The sequence below is a fragment of the Oncorhynchus mykiss genome, chromosome 9 (genome assembly GCF_013265735.2).
Source record: "Oncorhynchus mykiss isolate Arlee chromosome 9, USDA_OmykA_1.1, whole genome shotgun sequence".
Taxonomy (NCBI): Eukaryota; Metazoa; Chordata; class Actinopteri; order Salmoniformes; family Salmonidae; genus Oncorhynchus; species Oncorhynchus mykiss.
In genome coordinates, this window is record NC_048573.1 from 40,004,665 (window position 1) to 40,028,672 (window position 24,008).

General features: G+C 42.1%; 1 protein-coding gene across 2 annotated transcripts in view; it reads left to right on the plus strand.

Moving 5' to 3' along the window:
• Window positions 1-8,431: 8,431 nt before the first annotated feature.
• Window positions 8,432-24,008, plus strand: part of LOC110532055 (guanine nucleotide-binding protein G(s) subunit alpha) — a 33,458-nt gene continuing 17,881 nt past the window's right edge. Inside the window, exons 1-5 of one of the 2 annotated variants that reach the window (XM_021615654.2) lie at window positions 8,432-9,841; window positions 11,578-11,650; window positions 14,452-14,506; window positions 14,726-14,845; window positions 19,315-19,412. In XM_021615654.2, the coding sequence (XP_021471329.1) occupies window positions 9,703-9,841; window positions 11,578-11,650; window positions 14,452-14,506; window positions 14,726-14,845; window positions 19,315-19,412 (485 nt within the window). In that variant the 5' untranslated portion in view covers window positions 8,432-9,702. The remainder of the gene's footprint in view (window positions 9,842-11,577; window positions 11,651-14,451; window positions 14,507-14,725; window positions 14,846-19,314; window positions 19,413-24,008) is intronic. The other variant, XM_021615655.2, reaches the window with a different exon arrangement.

Below are 24,008 nucleotides of genomic sequence, written 5' to 3' on the forward strand. Positions count from 1 at the left end.
ATTTGCCGAATGCAGGGCGGGGGAGGGCTTTGTATGCACTGCGGAAGTTAGAGTAGCAATGATCCAGAATGCAACCAGCTTGTGTCGCGCATTTGATATTCTGATAGAATTTAGGAAGTGTTGTTCTCAGGTTAGCTTTGTTAAAATCCCCAGCTACAATAAATGCAGCCTCATGATGTATGGTTTCCAGTTTACAAAGAGTCCAGTGAAGTTTTTTCAGGGCCAACGAGGTATCTGCTTGGGGGGGGGATATACACGGCTGTAACTATAATCGAAGAGAATTCTCTTGGAAGAAAATGTGGTCGGCATTTGATTGTAAGGAATTCTAGGTCAGGTAAACAAAAGGATTTGAGTTCCTGTATGTTGTTGTGATTACACCATGAGTTGTTAATCATAAGGCATATACCCCCACCCTTCTTCTTACCAGAGAGATGTTTGTTTCTGTCGGCGCGACACATGAAGAAACTGGGTGGCTGTACTCACTCTGACAACATATCCAGAGTGAGCCATGTTTCCGTGAAACAGGGAATGTTACAATCTCTGGAAGGCAACTTGTGCCCTAATTTCGTCCACCTTGTTATCTAGAGATTGGACATTGGCAAGTAATATGCTCGGAAGCGGTGGATGGTGTGCTCACCTTCTGAGTCTTACCAGTAGGCCGCTCCGTCTGCCTCTCCTGTGGCAACCGCTTTGTTTTGGGTCGGCCTCTGGGATAAGATCCCATGTCCAGGGGGAGGTTCGAATGAAGGATCCGCTTCGGGAAAGACGTATTCCTGGTCATAATGTTGGTAAGTTGACATCACTTTTATATCCAATAGTTCTTCCCAGCTGTATATAATAACACTTGAGATTTTCTGGGCTAACAATGTAAGAAATAATACATAAAAAAACAAATAACTGCATAGTTTCCTAAGTACCTGAAGCGAGGCGACCATCTCTGTCGGCGTCAATTGAGATGGTTTGGGATGAGTTGGACCGCAGAGCGAAGGAAAAGCAGCCAACAAGTGCTCAGCATATGTGGGAACTCCTTCAAGATGTTGGAAAATCATTCAAGATTAAGCTGGTTGAGAGAATGCCAAGAGTGTGCAAAGCTGTCATCAAGGCAAAGGGTGGCTATTTGAAAAATCTCAAATATAATATTTATTTTTTGTTTAACACTTATATATAACACATATATTTGTTTAACACTTTTTTGGTTACTACATGATTCCATATGTGTTATTTCATAGTTGTGATGTCTTCACTATTATTCTACAATGTAGAAAATAGTAAAATTAAGAAAAACCCTTGAATTAGTAGGTGTTTTAAAACTTTTGACCAGTAGTGTATATTTTTACAAAAGTGGTGCACTGGGCCTTTAATAGTTTAATAGTCCTGTATTAGTGGACCGATATAGCCGTCTACAGAGCCAGGATGGGAAAAAAGATTTGTCCAGCCCCCCCTCCAGCGAGAAAAACCCCCAACCCCAAACTACTTCCCGCGGCTATGGAAGTTCACAGGACACAGTGTGATTTAGGTCATTACTAATCTTTGTATGTGTTACAGGATTTGCTTTTCCCATTTATATCTTGAGGTAGGACGTTAGCAAGTTAGGCACATCGATTGGTCTATCAATCAAATGTATTTATAAAGCCCTTTTTACATCAGCAGATGTCACAAAGTGCTAAGCAGAAACCCAACCTAAAACCCTAAACAGCAAGCAATGCAGATGTAGAAGCATAGTGTCACATCTGTCACATCATGTTAGTATGTGTTACACCTGTGCTGGCTTGTCTTCTTCTTCTTTGGGATTGGGTTGGCGGCTAGCATCCAATGTTCAAGGTGCATACACCGCCACCTACTGTACTGGAGTTTGAGGCCAGTCACAGCCTAACTACATTAAATTATTTTCATTAGTCCTGTTGCTCAAAGAAAGTGAAATGCAGGCCAAGACACCACATCCCTCCCCTTTCCTCCCGCCACTACACCAACCAAACCCCAAACTCATCCAGCCTCTCTCCCTATCTATGTCATAGAATTCACTAAATATCAACACATGCTCCATTGTTTTCTCCACTGAACACTCATCACACAGACCTGTTTCATGTCTCCCTATCATCCACAACATGGCATTCAAACCTGTATGCCCTAATCGGAGTGTACTACACACAACTTCCTCTCTCCTACATTCAGTGGTGTAAAGTATTGAAGTAAAATTACAACTTAAGTAGTTTTTTGGGGTATCTGTACTTTACTATTTATATTTCTGACATCTTTTACTTCACTATATTCCTAAAGACAATTATGTACTTTTTTCCTGACACCCAAAAGTACTCGTTTTTTAATGCTTAGCAGGACAGGAAAATTGTGTAATTTACACACTTATCAAGAGAACCTCCCTGGTCATCCATACTGATGATCTGGCGGACTCACTAAACACATGCTTCGTTTGTAAATTATGTCTGAGTATTGGAGCATACCTCTGGCTATCCGTACATTTAAAAAGCAAGAAAATTGTGCCCTCTGGTTTGCTTAATATAAGACATTTGACATTATTTATACTTTTACCTTTGATACTTAAGTATATTTTGGCAATAACATTTACTTTTGATACTTAAGTATATTTTGGCAATAACATTTACTTTTGATACTTACCTATATTTAAAACCAAATACTTGTAGACTTGTACTCACGAGGATTTTACTGGGTGACTTTTCAAATGTTCTATTAAGGTATCTTTATATTTACTCAAGTACGACAATTGGGTACTTTTTCCACCACTGACTACATCTCATACTCCCACCTCTGCCTTTACTGACAATAGAATTGCCTCCCCTTCAGTGGCGATTTTAGCATGTAAATCTTGTTTGGGAAAAAAAATAAATAAATGGGATGCATGCCAGCAAATCCACTACACTACACAACACAACACTAAACAATACATTAATTGCACTATAACGGTGATAAACGGTGCCCACAAACCTACATAAAGCTGTTCCAATAGCGGTCCCAACACCTTACCACTTCTACACCTGGCTATCAGCGGAGCCTTGTCTGGCAGGGAAACAGTTCATTCAGCCTCATTTACTGCCTTTTAAAAAACATAACTGATATGGCTGACTTGCTTAAACAAATATGGTTTCTAATGACAATTGAGATGTACAAACTATGGCATAAGGGGACAACAAGCGGATAAGAGGCAATCCGTAATTTCGATTAAGATATTAATGAGCGAGCTAGTACGGACATAACGTTAGTCAATATAACTATCTGTTTAGCACTTTCGAAATATACAGCGACATAATTCAGAACATGGGCAGTTCTTACAGTGCTCTCCCTGTACACCAAGTCAGAACCGTAAGATAAATAAAGGGGACATATAAGCAGACAATGAAAACTCCTACTGTCACGACTTCCCCCGAAGTCTGTCCCTCTCCTTGTTCCGGCAGCGTTCGGCAGTTGACGTCACCGGTCTTCTAGCCATCGCCTCTCCACCTATCATTTTCCATTTGTTTTGTCTTGTTTTCTCGCACACCTGGTTCACATTCCCTCATCAGACTACATGTATATTACCCTCTGTTTCCCCCATGTCTGTGTGTGGAATTGTTCTTTGTGTAGGGTGTTACGCTACAGGCTGACTTGCGCTAGGTTTGTTTCAAACCTAGGTTTGTTTGTTTTGTTTAATCCAGTTCATGTTACTGTGGTTGTGCTTTGTGCTGCCTCGCCTGTGCCTTTGGGCCAGGGTGTATAATAAAGTTCTCCTGTTATCACCCATCTCTGCTCTCCTGCGCCTGACTTCCCAGCAACCAGTCACTCACCCCGTTACACCTACAGTATTCAATGATTACATTTCTCTAAAACAGGTTATAGGCTACAGTAGAACAGTCAGAACAGTAGGCGACATTAAGAGGGGTAAATTATAATAAATGATTAGGGTGAGGCACATGGGCTACTAACATCTTACTACACAACATACACTTAGTATTACTTTCTTTGCTACAGTATACATATCTCCCTGGCATATTACATCATTTATGCAGCAGCATACAATACATTTTTGGACTCACTTTGTTGTGCTGTGCTCACTTAAACAGGAATGTGGCACGGTCCTTCATGGGCAAATTTTGTCATCAAAGTCTGGCATTCTCTGTATTTATGGTGCTTTCAAAACAACTGGAGGCCAGATGAACAAATCCAAGTTGGATGAACGTTCAAAACGTATTTTCCCAGTCGGAACTTGTTTACTACTGACTTCCCAGTTGTCTTGAACTCACTGAAGTGAAGTCAAGATCTCGCATTTCCGAGTTAACAGTTGTTTTGAGTGCGACGACACAAATCATGCTTCATTGACAGCACGGCGAATGTTGAATGTTTGTCACTTTAAACATGGAAAAAAGCCCCTTAATCCCAGATTTGGGACCACACTGCCACTGTCACTGATTCCTACCAAACCACTCATTGAATTTGCGATTTCCTTGTTATGTAATGTTTATATGTCCAATGGCCGATGAGATACGTTTTATCTATAATTTCTCTTCATTATTTATCTTCATTTAACAAAGATTAAAAAGTATTTGCCAGTAGATTGTCTACTTGATTCATGATGATGAGTGCTAGCTAAGATTGTGAAAGTATGATGTTGACATGATCAGTCCAATCAAAGCTACTGTACATATAACGTGATTTGACGTCATTTTATCTGTGGCCAATGACCTTGAGCCTTCTTGCATGGGCACTTCTAATGTAACACCCGAAGGGCTAGAATTTTCGATGTCTCCTCTTTTTTTTCACCTTTATTTAACCAGGTAGGCAAGTTGAGAACAAGTTCTCATTTACAATTGCGACCTGGCCAAGATAAAGCAAAGCAGTTCGATACATACAACAACAGAGTTACACATGGAGTAAAACAAACATACAGTCAATAATGCAGTAGAAAAATAAGTATATATACGATGTGAGCAAATGAGGTGAGATAAGGGAGGTAAAGGCCTTGGTGGCGAAGTAAATAGAATATAGCAAGTAAAACACTGGAATGGTAGATTTGCAGTGGAAGAATGTGCAAAGTAGAAATAGAAATAATGGGGTGCAAAGGAGCAAAATAAATAAATACCGTAGGGGAAGAGGTAGTTGTTTGGGCTAAATTATAGATGGGCTATGTACAGGTGCAGTAATATGTGAGCTGCTCTGACAGCTGGTGCTTAAAGCTAGTGAGGGAGATAAGTGTTTCCAGTTTCAGAGATTTTTGTAGTTTGTTCCAGTCATTGGCAGCAGAGAACTGGAAGGAGAGGCGGCCGAAGGAAGAATTGGTTTTGGGGGTGACCAGAGAGATATACCTTCTGGAGCGCGTGCTACAGGTGGGTGCTGCTATGGTGACCAGCGAGCTGAGATAAGGTTGGACTTTACCTAGCAGGGTCTTGTAGATGACCTGGAGCCAGTGGGTTTGGTGACGAGTATGAAGCGAGGGCCAGCCAATAAGAGCGTACAGATCGCAGTGGTGGGTAGTATATGGGGCTTTGGTGACAAAATGGATGGCACTGTGATAGACTGCATCCAATTTATTGAGTAGGGTATTGGAGGCTATTTTGTAAATGACATCGCCGAAGTCGAGGATCGGTAGGATGGTCAGTTTTACGAGGTTATGTTTGGCAGCATGAGTGAAGGATGCTTTGTTGCGAAATAGCAAGCCAATTCCAGATTTAACTTTGGATTGGAGATGTTTGATGTGAGTCTGGAAGGAGAGCTTACAGTCTAACGAGACACCTAGGTATTTGTAAAGTTCCCATGAGTGACAGAACACTGAGCCAATCACAGCGCAACGCTCTGTATTTTCTGCTGGCTTGCCCCACCGCCACAGAAAGCACAGAAAGCAACTCTTGGGCAAATTTAGTGGGAAATCATGGTGGGTATATCTTTTAGGTTCCAGTTGTTGTTGCTAGTCAACTTTCAGTGCACACCCACATGAGTGTTTTTCAGAACCCCTCCTAGAACCCCACCTGTTTCGTTTTGGTTTTGAATGGCTCTTTGTTAGTTCCCCCTTCAGTTTGAGCAACAATTTCTTGTTTCTTGCTGGGGAATGTAACACATGTGACATAAAACTGGATCATTTCACGAACACCACGACTTACATAGACTACTTATGCCTGTTCATAAATTCTACATGTTATCCATATGGAGCATAAGACAGCATTATTGTTTGCGGTAAAATGTTGCAGAAAGGGACTCCCATCTGTTCTGCTGACGGACCACAGTTAGTATGACAGTTTCTCTAATTGACCCCAAAGCCCAACAGAGGGAACAGGTCAACAGCACCAATACACCCCAGAGCCCACCTCAATGCCTAGAGGATGGGGGGTACATATAAGATCTCACTATGGCTTTTAGAGCCTTTCAGTGAATGTCCACTCTGGAGCTTATCATGCACTCACCCCCAGAGAAGTCCATCCACCCATGCTCATGTTAGCATCAATAGGCATGTAATGGCTGATAGCCACTATAGCACAGGTGCGGTTGTAAATGTTCATAAATGTGTGAAGCACAAACCCCTTTACAAACCTAGATCTTTGGTTGGGTCTTTTACCCATTTATTAGGAGCAAAATACAGCAATTGTTCCATGCTAGTTACCGTAGCGCATATCATAGTTCCAAAGGTGTTACATTTTTATGTATTTATTATGAAACAAAATGATTGTCACATACATAGGTGCAGTGAAATGTATCAGCCATAGTATTATGGTGCCCCTGGAGCATATTAGGATGAAGTGCACTGCTCAAGGGCGCATCGACAAATGTTTCACCTTGGTAACCTTTCGCTTACTGGTCCAACACTCTAATCGCCCTAAAAAAAAGGTATATTGTCATATATTGTCTCTTATGTAAGCATTTAAAAGAGTTCAGAACCGGCAGTGGACATGCTAAATGTATTATGCATCTTTACTATCTGGTTAACTGTGTGCCTATTAATGTGTCCAGTGACCCATGACCCAACATAGTGTGCCCTCTAGTGTACAAATTAAGTGGAACATTCAAACCCCCGACAAACTACAGACGCAACAACGAAATAAGTAAGCCCAAATCTCTCCTACAAGGCATACACTTTTGAGGGATAAAATTAATTTACAAATAATGCAAAATGCGGTGAATTTAATATAAACAAGTGTTCAATATTAAACGATAAACAGTCTTTCTCAACCCAATTCATGATATCTAGTCAAGTCTTCCATACACTCTCTGACAAATGAATTTGCACATTACATCATGAATCACTGGAGTAAGGATAGAACAGGGTGTGTTTGTGGACTTTTATCATATACTGAAACTGTATTTGTACAATAAAGCGTGTGAAAGCTAGTAAGGATGTGAACGGTAGTACCTTGTTTACAACCAAGTTACTGCTGCCATCTAGTGCTGAGAAGATGTGACAGCAACAGAGGCTAAAGCCATCACAGACCTCAAAGCAACACATTATCACAACGCAAGATGACCATGGCATAGAAGTCATGAGACGTTGATGAATGTGAACACCAGCACATCAAGAACATACTACTAGAGCATCTCTGATTCAAATAGCTTTAAAACACCACTGGGGATGATGAAACTATTTATACTGAGATTCTGAGTCAATGCGGAGAATAATGGACCGAGAAATATTGGATGACAGTCTATATACAGAGAACTGGCCAAATGGAATTCCAGGAAGACATTGAATAAAGCAATCCAAACAATGACAGTGACACACCCAAGAGACTATTTGCATCTCCAAATACAGCCCAGTAAATTAGTTCATTATAGAAAGCATGAGTCATACTCAGATTTGGAGATCTGACGTGATCAAGTTTTAGAATGTGACCAGGGGGTGTCAGTGAAAGGCTTTGTCATGAATTTGTCAAGAATGTCCCCCATAAATTGGACACATGTTCAATCCCAAATGTAGCCTACGCCATACTCAATCGGAGTATACAGTTGGGATTTGGATAAACCTGGGATTGGAATTCAGAATACTAATTCAATAGTTCCATCCTGAAGTGGCAGAACTCAATCCATCTGGTCAGCCTATCTGTAACCTCTGGGTGTACAGATGAAGACAAGGAAGTCATCAGGTTTCAGGGCATACCATTTCATTTCCAGCCCAGTAATAAAGAATAAATTAGGATTATAATCTGCAATTGAAAAAACACCCTTGTCTACTCAGTGCAAAACAAAATGACAAGGCCTACCAACCTCATATAGTCCTAGGTTTTTAGAAGAATAAACAAACATGCTTTCGTGGCCCCGTTGGAATAATGATTAACAACTGGAAACATGTGTTTCATAATCAATGTGGTAGCCTAATTTAGTGCCACTGCGCGTCCAAACATCCCAAAAATAAAAAGAGAGTGACTCCGGTGGCCCCGTGTTAAGGGTCTTGGGTCGCAATCTGTTCTTTCTTTGAAGAGGGCGCCGTTTTCTCTGCAGAATTTCGCCATGCTGACGTTCTGTGGAGTCATGTGATGAAGCGCTGGTCCTTCCCAGGGTTCACTGAGCGCCGTTTGCCCCACCCCATCTATCTCATATACTGTTCCCGAAGAGAACATTTATACCTTCAAGAATTGCTTATACGCGTGTTTAATCGTCTTCCACGACCAGTCCAGGAGGGAACTGTCTTCATAGTGGAATGTGTTAGTGCAACACGCGTCATATTTATGAATGTATATGCACATGTAAACTCTACCATTCGAGTTCAGAAGGAATATAAAACAGACTGACAGCGGGCTATACCTGCAAGGAACGGGACAATTCGAATGATTTTCGTGTTTTCGTCATGTTTAGAAGAATCAGAACCCATTTAAGAATTTATTGGGGGCTATCTGAGCGCTATTAGGAGCCTTGCTGATGTGAGGAGGGATACAAATTTCGGCAACAAAAGAAAAGACAGCGAAGGGCCTTTGGATTGAGAAAAACCAGCAAGGAACAGCCATCACAGAAACGGGGGAAAATCACGAAAATTGAATTATTTTGGGGATCTAAACTGAACCGGACTCACCGTTTAGATCGAGGATCATATTGTGGATATAAAAATGAGTTAAATGAAGACGGAAGCAAGGGAAATATTACACATGTAGTTCGTTAAGTGTAAATATATATATATTTTTCCTCCAGTCTACAGTCTCTGCGCGTAGAAAGGCCGCAGGAAATACGCCTTTTCCCAAAGAGATGTTTATTCTAACCCGTGTCAAAAAAGATCCGGGTCAAATTTTACAGTCGCGTTTTTGTGCTATGCCGATTTTCGGTCTCTGTCACAGGCAACAGTGAGACGTGAGACCCGTGCCGTTCGTGGGCTGAAAATAGGCTTTTTATCCTCTCTTCAATTGAATGTGAGCGAGGCAAAACCCTCAATCAACCTTTAAACCTGTGGATGGTCATCTATATCGGCATATAAAAGCTGTACGTGAAGAAGGAAAAAGCCTAATAGAATTGACCAAACTGAGAGGACGGCCTGGGTATCGTCATCAACAGTCTCCTGCCCTCTTTGACAGTAATATCAGTTGAAAAAGACGCATTATATACACACATACTTACAAACGCAATAGGACAACGTTTTAAAACAGGCGTTAGTTCGACGTAACATTAAACCACAGCCTGTATACATGTCGTTAATATTCGGCTCAATTCCGTCGGTCAACCGAGAGATCTAGGTTAGTTATTTTTCTTCTTCACCTTCCCCCGGACCCACTTTCTTGCGGGAAGATGGGTTGTTTGGGCAACAGTAAGACTGAAGATCAGCGAAATGAGGAGAAGGTACAAAGAGAAGCCAACAAAAAGATAGAGAAACAGCTTCAGAAGGACAAGCAGCTATATAGAGCAACTCACAGGCTACTACTTTTAGGTAAATGTGAACGGAATCTGATGTGTTGCAGGCAAGGCCTCATTGGCGACATTGTTTCTAATCCTATATTTGATGTGATATAGGATTTAGTTTTCTCTGTAGGCCTTCCTGCTACACAACATAGTAATTGTACTTTTTCAATGTGACATGGTTGCTGGCATGATGTTTCAAGCTGACACGGTGTATCAAAATATGCAGTTCGACTTGATCCTCTAACGAATAATTGAAGCCTACTCATTGCAACATTTTTTGTTTATTTTCTTCACATTTTGATACATTATGTCGTAGGCCTGTGTGATTGTAACAGCTCCTGCCTAATCTATATGAAACATGGGTGTTGAGCCTCTACATGTGGGTTGTGGGTGTACTCTCAGAACAACTATCTGCTTGTACACTTTCAAATCCGTAGGCCTGTGTATTTCGAGGCGGGCCTATGTGCGGAATAATGCAGCGCACTCTTTGAGCATTTCTACCGCTGACACTTCTCTACTCATGGTACTGTAATGTGAAAACAGTCCAGATGTCCTCTCTCTAAAGGATATTTGATGAGAAAGTGCCTGAGACCTAGTGTGTTGAACGCTATACCAGTATTTCCGTTGGAGAGGAAGTTGTGGTAACTAAAGTAAGCAGAACAGAACTCTCATTGACTTCTACATACTGCTTTATATAGCACTGTGCCCTTTGCACTTTTCTATGATATGACCAATTTTTTGTTGTACCGTTTTCAGATGTTGGCCTCCATTTGTGAGTTTGACTTTTGTCAGACAGTGGAGATAAGACATCTGACCCTTAACCAATCATGATACAGCTCTTACCATTTGATATCACTGCTATGGGGGGAAAAATATTAGTCATAAATCTATTTGAAATTTAGAGTATAGTTGGCACCTTTTTTTTATGCTTGATTCACACTATAGGCTCAAGCCGAGCTGTACTGGACTAGATGGTTAGGCATCTACCACTGGGACTGTGCTGGGAAAGGACAGTGTTAAAAGACAATATCAGAGCCAGTACAGCTCAGGTCTGCCCCATAGGCGTTAGAGAGGATCTGTGATAACGAACTCCCTTAGTTATTCTCACATGGGGAAAGTTCACAAACCTAGACTAGCCAATCTAAAATAATCTGTCAGACTTGATAGAGGTTTTACGCCTTTTACTTTGTGTTAGCGGTACACCCCTGGTTATCAGTGAAGCTGTTAATACTGTTGTATTATTAGATTTCAACAGGTTAATATTTCACACATTTATTGACATTTATACTGTGTGTGTGTGGATTCACCAAACATCCCACTAATTTGAAGTTGTTTGCTTCAGACACGGGTGGAATCACGCTCAAAGGTAGAAGTTGACCCGCACCACATCAGTTATCCAACTTAAATCCCGACCTTAACCGACTGGAGAATACAACTATATCTGACCCTAGACCAGAGGTTAAAGGGCAACTTTTTCCAACTCCTGGCCTCTTGCTGCTGTGTGAAACCTCAGTCAAGTGGCATAATAACCTGTTTCAATTAGAACTGTTCTGATCATGTTTATTTCACAGATTTAAAATGCTCGACTATTCCTTTTAACATGTCTCTCTTTACAACCATTATGTTTTGATGCATCACATTCCAAATGACCATCCTCGGTTGGCTGTCGGGATCGGGCATTGCGCTGTACTCTCTGAAACGTGTCTAACCACCGCTCTCGTTCTCAATCTCTTGTTCGCTCTTTCACTCTATACCTCTACACAGGGGCTGGTGAGTCAGGGAAGAGCACCATAGTGAAGCAGATGCGAATCCTCCATGTGAATGGCTTCAATGCAGAGTAAGTATCGTTTTCTTCTCCAGGCGACGCTCCTCAACTGCGAATAAAGATCCGGGTTTGAGACGGCCAGAGGGATTGGGGGAGAATCACGGAGGAACCCAGAATGAAAACAGACATTCAAAACACCAACTTGACCCCGTGGGCATCTTTCCTGTATTGGTCTTTCAATACCTGAATTGTATAATACACACACTAGATGCACCTGTGCAAGAGCACGTGATGGGAGGGTAGTTGCAGTTCCCTCAGTTTGAAGATTAGTGCTTCAATAGCCACTATTACTTACTGTCTAGGTGTCTCGTCCTTAAGCTATTTTTAAAGTATTGACGGAAATATTAGATTGCGGTTCAAGAATTATCAGTCCAATTGCATGGACTTCCAAAAATGAAAAGCGAATGGAGAGACGAGAAGTCAAACTTCCTTTGGAACAAACTCTGCGGGGTTCAAGCCCTGGTTGTTGACTTGTGCTTTAAGGCCTTAGTGCATTGGTTGGTAGATGTCTAAGCCCAGGTGAGTAGGTTGGTTGGGGGTTTAGGCCTAAATGTGGAGATGGGTGAGATTCTATGCCTCCTCAGAATCCCATGTAAGTGCCCAATCAGAATATGATGATCGCATTGAAAAGACAAAAGTCACATTTTTTGTCTGATTGTGTTCAGATCCGTCTGACCACCTCGTTATCATTGTGTGTATATTTCTCCTCAGTCTGGATGCAATCAGGCTACCAAAAGTGCAAACAATGGGCGACATCATCAGCACTCCGCCCACAAGTGTCAAGAACTTGTTTTGGTAGTGAGAGGCACCTAGCGTGTGAGGAATGTGTTTGCTGGCTTCATGAATGCTAGCCAAATAGCTAATATTAGTTACGCTAACCCCTTTGCAATCCCTTGAGCTTTGCTAGCTGTCTTGCTGGTTAGCTAAAGATGTTAGCTACAGTAGTTAACTACTGCCATCAAGTAGTTGTTGGGTTATATTTAGCCTTTTCCACCGATTGCAGAATGGATACTGGCATTTGAAGATAACGCTGGAAAGTTAAATCCTGGCACAATGTGGACACGTTTAAATGTAGGTGAAGACACATGACGTGTTTGGAATTCTATGATCAGAACTCCATGATCAGAATACAAAAACGTCATTAACTGTCAAGTCTAGACATAGCCTCGGTGGTTTGGGTTTTAGTCCCCAGTTTGTGGGCTTAGGTTTGATGGTTCAGGCTCTGGTGTGGTGAGTGGCTTTGGTTAAATGAGCAAATCAGCACCTAAGGCACCCAGCATTGTGTGACCCATATCGTGACTCCATAACACTTACAACAGCTGTGTGTGCTCAGATCATCGCTTGGTCACATCCTAGATCCAGGGTGTCAATCATACGGCCCGGGGTAGTTTGACTAAAACATTTGAATAATGATAAAACATAATCAATATACTTTTAAATGACTAAAACCAAATCGAAACTGTGTAGAAATGATAATGGAGAAATGATAATGGACCTACATTATTACCGTTTCTTGACTGTCCAATCACCGACACTAAAGCTAGACAATCAAGGAGTATCGAAAATTCCCAATACAATTCATTTTGACCGCGAGGAAATATAACCGATTTTCAGTGCGGCCCTCTGGACCTCGTTGAAGACTGATCGGTTTGACACCCCTGTCCTAGACATTTCAAACATGAATTGATTAGTTGGATGTGTCTGTGTTAAGTTAGCTGTACCCTATATAACTTTAAACGTATGGATTGTACTTCTATGGTATTTGCAATGGATAAAAGGCAGGGCGGTGTGTCTGACCTCTTGAGCAGCGCTTCCTCGTCAGTAATGGGGGAAAGATGCTCTGCAAGGAATTCCTGGAGGTGTTTGGTGGATTCCTGGATGATGAAGTTTTTTTGCATTCAGTAACTTTCATTGATACGGTTCTAGCCCTAATAGCTTGATGGCTCATCCATTTGTGAAACACTGCACCAAATATATTTATTTTGTTTTGTCTTCTTTGGTACATTTCTTTGACAAAGATGGACACGGATGTATACACTAAACGCATGCTTTCTACTTCAAGTTATTGCCTATTCTCTCTCCACACGCACATATAAGCGAGCACATGCTACTTTGTAATGGCACGTGATTTTGAATGACCATCGTGTTGAAAATGTAAACAAGGCCTTCTCGATCTAACCCTCTTGTTTATTGGGTTAGGGGGATGTCTGTGTGGCTGTGACCTATTCTCTCGACTTTTCCCTCCCTTCTCTCACACCCTTTTCTATCCCTCTCTATCTGTCGGTGTACCTCTTTCACATTCCCTCTTACTCCTTGACTGCTGTTTTGTGTTTTTGATGTAAACTAAATATCATTGGTAGTGCACAGTCTGTGATGGGTGCTGCTCAGCAAAACGGTTGTTTTACAATTTAGTCGTACATTTGAAGCAGTCTAGTAATGGGCTGTTGCAGCTCGGATACCACTCTTACAATTGGGGTCGTGTTTGACATGGGATCATTTTGTGTTTATCGTAGCAGGTGGAGTATTTTCATTGGAGTGCAATGTAGACACTGGGAGACTGTGACCTGTTTTTCGGTATATGAGTTTCACATAGCTGAAGACGTGTGTGTGTGTGTGTCAGTCATGAATAATGGCAGGTTCAGAAGGGATGATCGTGAGGTGTAGTGCATGTGCCAGATGTTTCTCTATAGACTATTATCCACGTACATTTTAGGGTTTGGTTTTGCTGTATCAACAATGTATGACCAATTTATATTGTAATTTACAACATGGAAGATTGAGCTTTGACGTGTTTGTGGGGTTTTTTTTCGCAGAGAGAAGAAGCAGAAGATTCACGACATCAAGAATAATATTAAAGAAGCTATTGAGGTAAGTTTTCGGTTTGAAGCCTCCATATCACTGTATTTAGTCTACCTACCCACAATCTAAACAGCTAAGCATGAATCATCAATATTTTATCAATGATTATTGAATATAAGATACCCCAAGACAATCCTGTGTTGTCACCTCGATCTGTATTGATTGTGCGCGTGTGTGTGTGTGTGTGTGTGTGTGTGTGTGTGTGTGTGTGTGTGTGTCGCTCTTTAGACCATAGTAGCGGCTATGAGTACACTGACGCCTCCCGTTCAGCTCGCCAGTCCACACAACCAATGCCGGATCGAATATGTCCTCAATTTAGTCAGTCAGAAGGACTATGAATTCACATCTGTGAGTATGACAATGTTTCTACCACCCACACACAGAACATTATAGATTGTCATGGTCTTTTCATGAATGTACAGTGTATACACGCCTGTGTGAGTAGGCACATTATTTTCTTGTGTGTACCGTGCATGTGCACACACGGTACCAGTCAAAAGTTTGGACACGCCTACTCCTTCCAGGGTTTTTCTTTGTTTTTAATATTTTCTACATTGTAGAATAATAGTCAAGGCATCAAAACTATGAAATAACACACATGGAATCATGTAGTAACCCAAAAAAGTGTTAAATATATTTGAGATTCTTCAAAGTAGCCACCCTTTGCCTTGACAGCTTTGCACACTCTTGGCATTCTCTCAACCAGCTTCTCACACCTGGATTATGGAACATTTGCCCGTTTTATTTAAAACATTCTTCAAGCTCTGTCAAATTGGTTGTTGATCATTGCTAGACAACCATTTTCAGGTCTTGAGATAGATCTTCAAGTATATTTAAAAACTAAATCGGCAACTCAGGAATGTTCGCTGTCTTCTTGGTAAGCAACTCCAGTGTAGATTTGGCATTTTGTTTTAGGTTACTGTCCTGCTGACAGGTAAATTAATCTCCCAGTGTCTGGTGGAAAGCAGACTGAACTAGGTTTTTGCCTGTGCTTGACTCATTCTGTTTCTTTTTTTTTATCCTGAAAAAGTCCAGAAGACTTAATGATTACAAGCATACCCATAACATGATGCGGCCACCACTATGCTTGAAAATTGGGAGAGTGGTACTCGGTAATTAATTGGATTTGCCCCAAACATAACATATGTTTAGCAGTATTACTTTAGTGCCTTGTTGCAAACTGGATGTATGTTTTGGAATAATTTGTATTCTGTACAGGCTTCCTTCTTTTCACTCTGTCAATTAGGTTAGTATTGTGGAGTAACAATGTTCTTGATCCATCCTCAGTTTTCTCCAAGCACAGCCACTATTGTAACTGTTTTAAAGTCACCATTGGCCTCATGGTGAAATCCCTGAGCAGTTTCCTTCCTCTCCGGCAACATTGTTAGGAAGGACGACTGTATCTTTGTAGTGACTGGGTGTATTGATACACCATCCAAAGTGCAATTTGTGACTTCATGCTTGAAGGGATATACAATGTCTGCTATACAATAGGCGCTTGTCTTTGTGAGGCATTGGAAAACCACCCTGGTCTTTGTGGTTGAATCTGTGTTTGAAATTCACTGCTCGACTGAGGTTACCATACAGATAATTAGATTTGTGTAAACATTTCGAAAAGCTTGACTCCACTTTGACATTATGGAATATTGTGTGGAGGGGGGGGGGTCTAGGGGTGTGAATACATTCTAAAGGCACTGTACATGCTGTTCATGTTCCCTTAGGAAGGCCCATCCAGCAGTCCCTGTTGCAGGTGCCAGCCTCAGGGTACTGGTAGCTCTGTGGGATGTGGTACAGTACAGTAGTAATTAGCAGTTAGGGCCTCTATGGGATGCCTGTTAACTAATGGACTGCCCTGAGGGAAGGCCTGGAGGTCTCTGAGTACCACTGCTTGACACTGATTGCTTTTTAACACTCCTAAATATCTCTCTGGGACCCACACCTGAACAAACCGAGTGCTTTTTGGTAGGACTTCGCTGGAAGGGACGTAAGGACTCCGTAACAGTTAAGCAGGTAGCAGGGTTCTGGATAAGTCGAAAACAGGCCATTGAATTGCATTTCTAATGGATTTCTCGATGCTTTGGGAAACTTCGTTACACGTTGATCACAGGAACCTTGTTAATGTTTTTTTGATTGAATAGTGTGCACCACCGAACACTGCAAGCCGGTAAAACTCACCGTGGCGCACACTATTCAATCAACAAAAACGTTAACAAGGTTCCTGTGATCAACGTGTAACGAAGTTTCCCAAAGCATCGAGAAATCCATTAGAAATGCAATTCAATGGCCTGTTTTCGACTTATCCAGAACCCTAGGACAGACGACAACATGTTGTCACTCATCGAAATGAAAACCACCGATTGGTTAATGCTTTGCATATATTTTGCTGTTGCTACGTGTTAATTTAGGTCCACGTAAGAGTCTTCGGCTGATGCAAAGCGATCGGTTACAGTTGAGTGGTTGCATCCCTACCATTGCACCGTAGACAGTCATTGAAGATTGCTTTGTCTTTCTTCTGGGCCTAACACACCTGCCATAACATCGCTCTCTGAGTTTGGGTGTGTAGGGCCACATGTGAAGGCGATGTGATTGTCTGCTGCCTTGCTCTGTGGTTTTTTGATCTCTGTGATTTAGAGTCCCCCCCCAACTCCCCTCCATCAGGAGCTAAGGTCAGACAGTGTAACTGTCTCTCCCTCCCTCTCTGGCACCCCCCAGGGCGGAGAGGAAACCGGTTCTTCTGGTCACCTGATCTCAGAGTACACGTAGAAAAAAAGAAAGGATGAGGAAAAGGAGGCGGCCTTTAGATGTGGGAGTTTCTGGGGGTAGAAGCGGGGGTAGTTTGTACAGTTATCTACTGTCTGGGCTATTCGCTTCTAGTTAATTTCGTGTTTTAAGATGTCGTCTTTGTTGTGGTATGGGGTTTATTTTCGGACAGCTGATTTCTCGGCTGATGATAATGGAAGTCTTATAGGTTGTCTGAATGCCAATAAAATGTCAGTTTTCTAAAATGCAAAGCTACCAGGCAACTTCCTTTCCCATGTCTCTCGCTACATGAAGATAGTGTAGTAGTGTTGACCATAGAGGTGGAACGCTAGTGAGGAGATTCCCATTCAGCCACATATTGCGCAAGGTTTTTGCGTAGCACGTGCTCCGTTTTTAGATTGTGGTTTTAGAAACCAGGTAAAAGCAACCAGCCATGGAAACGGAGCCATGGCCTTCTGATAAACCTCAACTTGACAATTGTCCCTTTGCTGCAAATAAAAAGAGTTAAAGGAAGATCAAGCTCCCTGTGATAGGTTTTGTTGTTACAAAAACAACATCTGTGTATTTGAGAAAGGCCATCCCAAAGGATGAAATGGAAATGATAAAAAAAAAAAGGAAATATGGGTGAAGTTGGCAAATATTTCCTTTCTTTTTCAGGCATTAGACCTGCCTAATTCTCACTTAAAACATTGTTTTTCTGTGTAATAGGCTAAATCACATCATCTGTTAACATCTGACTTCGGAGTGATCTATTCTTGCAATTTGTAGTCTATGACATTCCAGATTTAGATATGATAAGTAGTTTGGATGTAGTGGACTACTTTTTCCAAAGTAACTTTAGTTAATGAAACTACTTTTTTTAAAGGGTAGCCTTAGTGTAGCTTCACTTCTTCCAGAGTGAAGTAATTGGCAGCTTGGTAAACTGTATTTTCAGAGTAGCTTCCCGAACACTGCAAAGCCGGTGAGCAGAGGCAAACAATATAGCACTGAGTTGTGGCCCCAAAGGATTCTGGTTTGGCTGCTGTAATGCAATAAGGAGTTAGCAGGGGAGTTATTTTTCTCTGAAGCGCATGACTGATGATAAAGGAGGACTCTGTTACTAAGACACATAATGAGTGCTCTTTTTTTATGGAGTGGATGCAGGGATTTTGGGTAACCCAAGCCAGACAAAAAGTGGGACAAATATGTTGGGCAGCGAAAGCTAAATGTTATGTTTGTGTGTGTGTGTGTGTGGCCCAATTGTTCCACAATAGTCTAGTTGTCCAGAAGCCTTTATTTTATACAGGACACCGTTTCCTGTTTACCTTCAAGGTCCAAATGGAGGAGGATGAAGGGAGATTTGAGACGATCTACCTTTCCATGTGCTTTTTTGGCCCTCTGAATGTTGATAAGCTATGTGGACATTCCCACTTTATGCGAAAGATATCAAACAAGGATGTAACAGATTAGCCATTAGATATGAGTTGACTCCCCTGTTTACACCTGCACCACTTTTGTTTACCGAGTCAAAGTAATGAAATAGGTTTCATTCAATATTTATATGGGATTTTAACGTGATTATTTAGGGTTAAGTCTGTGATACCTGCCAACGATGACCCTCCTAAGCCTGTCGACCATACGCAATCTTAATTTGTCCTCGTTGAAGGAAATGTTGAAAAACATTCCTTGTTTTTAACTTTAAGGCACAATCTGTAATTTCAACGGCCTGACGATGTCACTTGGTTTTTCCTATATTGAAGCTCCCCTTGGCCGTTACCCTCACTGGCCACAGAACCTGTTCTCCAGTCAATAAATGCCCGATCCCTAATAGGTGTGCTGCCCCATTGGAATGTAATTCTTCCCACCCCTATTTACCTTTTCTACATGTACACACGCTCTAGCCAAGCACAAAGCACACAGCATGTGGTGTCAACAAAAGAGGCCGCACATCGCAGTGCCCTCAAACACCGCATGGATGGACAGTGTCCTCTTTCTCGACCTGCTTTAATTCAATTGATCCCCTCGCTCTCTCTCTCTTCCTCTCACATACTATTTCTCCCTTTATTTCTCCCTTTCAGGAGTTTTATGAGAATGCGAAGACTCTCTGGCAGGACGAGGGCGTGAGGGTGTGTTTTGAGAGATCCAATGAGTACCAGCTGATCGACTGTGCGCAGTAGTAAGTATGCACTGCACCACATGCCGAGAGAGGACCAGCAGTCTTTAGTAGCTCCAGTGCCCTTATACAGGCCTGTGTTGTTGAACATAAACAGTCTAGGCCAAAGATTAGGGGCACGTATAGCACACTACCCAATCTGAAACGTATTCAATTTCATCAAAACTTTATTGTGCAAAGCAATTTCCTTGTGAGACTGTTCTGGTTTTCTGTGACGCCTGGCAACATAACGGGTAAAGGATCCTGCCTGAAAAAATGGCCCTTAAAGTTCTTTGTGTTCCTATTGCTGTGGCTGAGGGTCTGTGTAAAAGGACCCAGGAAGTGCTGTGTGATAGCGAGCTCTGTCATGGAAGTTACCCTGCAGCTCCTCATCGCGTCTCAGTGCGCACACACCACAGTATGACATCCCCCGAGCTGTCTGCATCAACAATGCCACCACTCTCTGCCTATGTGTGTCTCTCTGCCGCTCTCCCTAGTACGCTCTCACTCCACGCGCTCCCTCGTACTCGCATGCGCGCTCTCACAGACGTTCTCTTCTTTCTTTTCCTCTCCTTCATGCTTTCTCTCTCAACTGTTGTGTGGCTCCATCTCCGCATCTGTGATGTAGGATATTTGCAGCGACAGGGACCAAAAATGGCAGGTTCTGAGTCATAAGAAGGGGTAAGCAGAGATTTCACTAGCGGTTGGATAGGTTGGGTGGGGGGGGGAAGTCCACCACTTAACCACAGTGACTGGCGCCTCAGAGTTAAATCTGTTATGGTGGTGTTAGGGATGCACGGCCCGATGTCTAGTTTAACGGCGATGTGCAAAACCGATGTCAAAGCTGACGTGCACACCTATATTACGTCATGACGCCACGACACATACTGCACTACGCGTACAACACAGCATTCCTAACCTAGCCCACAACGTCTGCTGGGTGGATCTATTTTGACGTTTCAAAGGAAGATAACAGAAAGGCCATATGCAACGTTTGTGCCGCTATTATTTCCAGAGGGGAGAAAGTGAAATCTTTCAATACCACAAACCTAATTACTCATTTGAACGTGCATCACCCCCAGACGTTAAGGCGGCTACTTGGAACAAAAACAGAAAAAAAAACGAAGTGCACACTTCCAACAACTAAAGTCGAGCAGTAGTTTTGAACGAGTAAGAACATTTCATCGGGGCAACTCAAAGGCGAATTCCATTAACGGCAAAATAATGGTATATATTGCCCTTGACAATCAACTGTTCTCTGTCGTGGATGATGTTGGCTTTTGCTGACTGGTGGAGCACTTCGAGCCCCGGTGCACACTACCAAGTAGGAGCTATTTTTCAGATGTTGCCCTACTGGAGTTACACAGTATTGTTGAAATGCACATCCCTGAGCTACTTGCAATGGGCGTCACTGCTATTAGCTTCACCACTGACATTTGGACCAGCGATGTCAGCCCCATGAGCATGCTGAGTCTGACAGCACAGTGGGTGGACGAGGATTTCGTACTGAGGAAAGCCATATTGCACGCTCAATAATGTGCTGGTTCTCATACCGCTGCTGCCACTTCAATGGCATTTGAGAACATGTTTGAAACATGAACACACTCCTAGCTCCATTTGAACAACTGACTGGAGAAATAAGCTCATCAACTGTGTCTGCAGCAGACATGATACCCTCTGTCATGGCATTGAAACACCTGCTCAACAAAACTGCCGACAGACCATGGGGTTAAAACTTGTAAAAGTACTAGAGGCTGTGAACAAGTGATTCGGTGGCATTCTCTCTGAGTCTCTTTACTGTGTCACCACCATGCTCGATGCTAGGTACAAGGACCGCTACTTCCATGCTCGATGCTAGGTACAAGGACCGCTACTTCCATGCAGACAAGAAACAGAGTTTACGTGAAATGTTATATACAGCTGGACAAGATGGAATCGGGCACAATGACAGTGCGCACCGACGAAGAGGACCCACAACAGAAGAGGCCACAGACAGAGCTGAAACTTCACTGCTTGACATGTACGATGAAATCCTCTTTGGGAATGGAACGACTGAACAAATGAACAACGAAACGGCACAGCAAGTGAAAGAAATAGGTTTTGATTAGGTTTTACTGGTAATGGGGACATGCGTAAATGCACACACACTGACCAAAAATATATTTTTGTTGCGTGTTTCAACTATTTAACTGTACTAGAATGCTTGAAAGGCCGCTCAAATGTTTTATGTCGTTATTGTTTTTTTTTGGCAAGGAAAAGATCGGTATCGGCCAAAAATGTCATCAGTGCATCCCTAGTGGAGTTTGATTTTGAGCTGATTGTATAAAAAAATACGTGCCAATGCTTGAAGAAACAGTACTGCGTATTTGATTGTGTTACTTAACAGTCTAGGACAACCCCTTCAGGTGGTTCAGATGGTCCAGTCCAGTTTTGGCCCCTCCCTCTCTCCCATTCACTCTCTCACTACCTCACTCTCCTGCTCTCTCTACCTTTCACTCATTCTCTCCTCTCGCTCCTGCTCTTTCTTTCACTCACTCCTGCTTCCTCTCTCCCAGTCCCTCTTTCTCTCACTCCTCCCCCCCCCCTGTTCTCTTCCCTTTTCTTTCTCTCCCTGGCTACTCTAGTCACACAAGATTTTGAGCTGATAGTCTATTTATAGAGCCTGTGGTTCTGTCTCTATGGCAACCGTGCTGGAGGCCAGGGAGCTATTTTAGAATCTGCTCTGTAATGTCACTACTTTCTGTTTGTCTTTTGGGTTCAGGCCGGTGGGCCAGGTCAAGTTTGTGAGTGTGAACCTTTGTGGAAGGAGAGTTTACAGCTTTTACAAAATTTATTCTATAACGAGCAGGAAAGGAAAAGAGTTAGCGTTAATCTTCTGGAGTCTGCATAGTTATCTCTGGCCATCTTTGTTGCCATAACAAAGAATGGTAAATGTGCACACACACACACACACACACACACACACACACAATCTCGCTGTGTTTGTCCTAGTTAGAGCTAGGTGATATGGCCTAAAAATCCTATCACTTTTTTTATTTTAATTTTTTACATTTATGGGTGATCCACAATACATATCTAGATTTAAAATGTTTTCTCTAAATAAGCGTTGTTGTACAATTTTAAATGTCAAATACACTGCATTTCAAACAGTCAGCGATAATCTATTGAATTCAGAGTGAAGTTATAAGCCAGCCACAACTACAAGACCCACTAATGTAATTAGTTTATCAAAATAGTTTAACCTGTTTTTTTGTTGTTTTTTTTGTGCAATAATCACTGATCTGGCTTTCAAGTCTGTATATGAAAATGCCCTTTTTGTTATACATTTAACTAGAACCATGCATAATGCACTAGTAATGATTCACTTTTTGTAGCAGGCATCTGGCTATAGAAAATTAAAACAAGTCTCATCGACAATCTCTCAAGCCCCCGAGCTAGTGATCAGCCAGCTAATCTTTATGTTTCAAGTTTAGCCAAGTTTATATGTGCTAGCAAACAGGGTTGAAGTATGAACACACAATTGTTATGAACGCACTGTCCACTTTGTTCAGATGTTGAAATCAATTGGCCTACCTTATTTCTCAGAAAGAGAATGAGGTGTCAATTCCTTGTATAATTGTGTTTTATTCTTATTGCATATTTATAAAAACAGACTAGACAGCTAGTATACCAGTATTTGGCTAAAATACTTATAGCAGTGCACCAATGCCGCACGCGACAAACTGAGCATTCATTTTCCAGAATCAATGTTCCTTGATACTCTCGTTTTAGTAGTGTCTGCTCTGTGCGCAGTTTGAATAGTTGAGACATAAAACGGGTGTAGTTTGAAAAGTTAACTTATCCTCGATCACGGTAAAATAATGTCTCTGTGTTTTGGTGTCCATATAACCGATTCTGTTGGACCAAACCTGAAATGCAAAAATAGCCCGTTGAAACCGGAAAACGCTCGTCAGAGAGGAATACGTGATCTCTTAAACTTGATGGCGTGAGAGGCAAAGGGAGGGAGGGACTTGGTGTGTGTGTGTGTATATAGAGGAAGAGGCGACGCGAGAGGTTTCACTCTCGCAAAAAGTCTTAAATAAGGCTAATTATTTTCTATGAGCTTATTTTGGCCATAAGTTTGTCGCCTCTGCCTTTCGGACTCCCATTGTTAGGGTGGAGACGTGCATCACGTCATATTAAGATCTCTGGTGTAAATGGGAAGGTGCACAGAGGAGCGAAGGGGACGAGACCAAAAAATATGACCATGAGTACAAGCGGACAAGCGTTATTAAACACTAAAAACTAACAGAATCTTGATTCTTGCGATACAGGCATTTGGATTGTTGCGCAAAAACATACATTAAAATGAATTCGATATATCGCCTAGTTCTAGCCCTCTAGGTTCTAGGTCTCTCCCAGTGAGTGCCGACTCATTCCTGCCATGGCTCACCTGTAGTTAGGCCTGCCCCATTCCACCCCACCATGTCACATTCCTGGTTATCCAGAGGCTCGGCATTCCTCTGTGTTAAGTAGGCTTGTGAGACCAGGCCAGCATTTTGTCTGTCACACCCTGTTTGTGACGTTCAGTTGTATTAGCCACTCCTATAGGGACTGTTTAAACCCAAGTGAAATATCAGT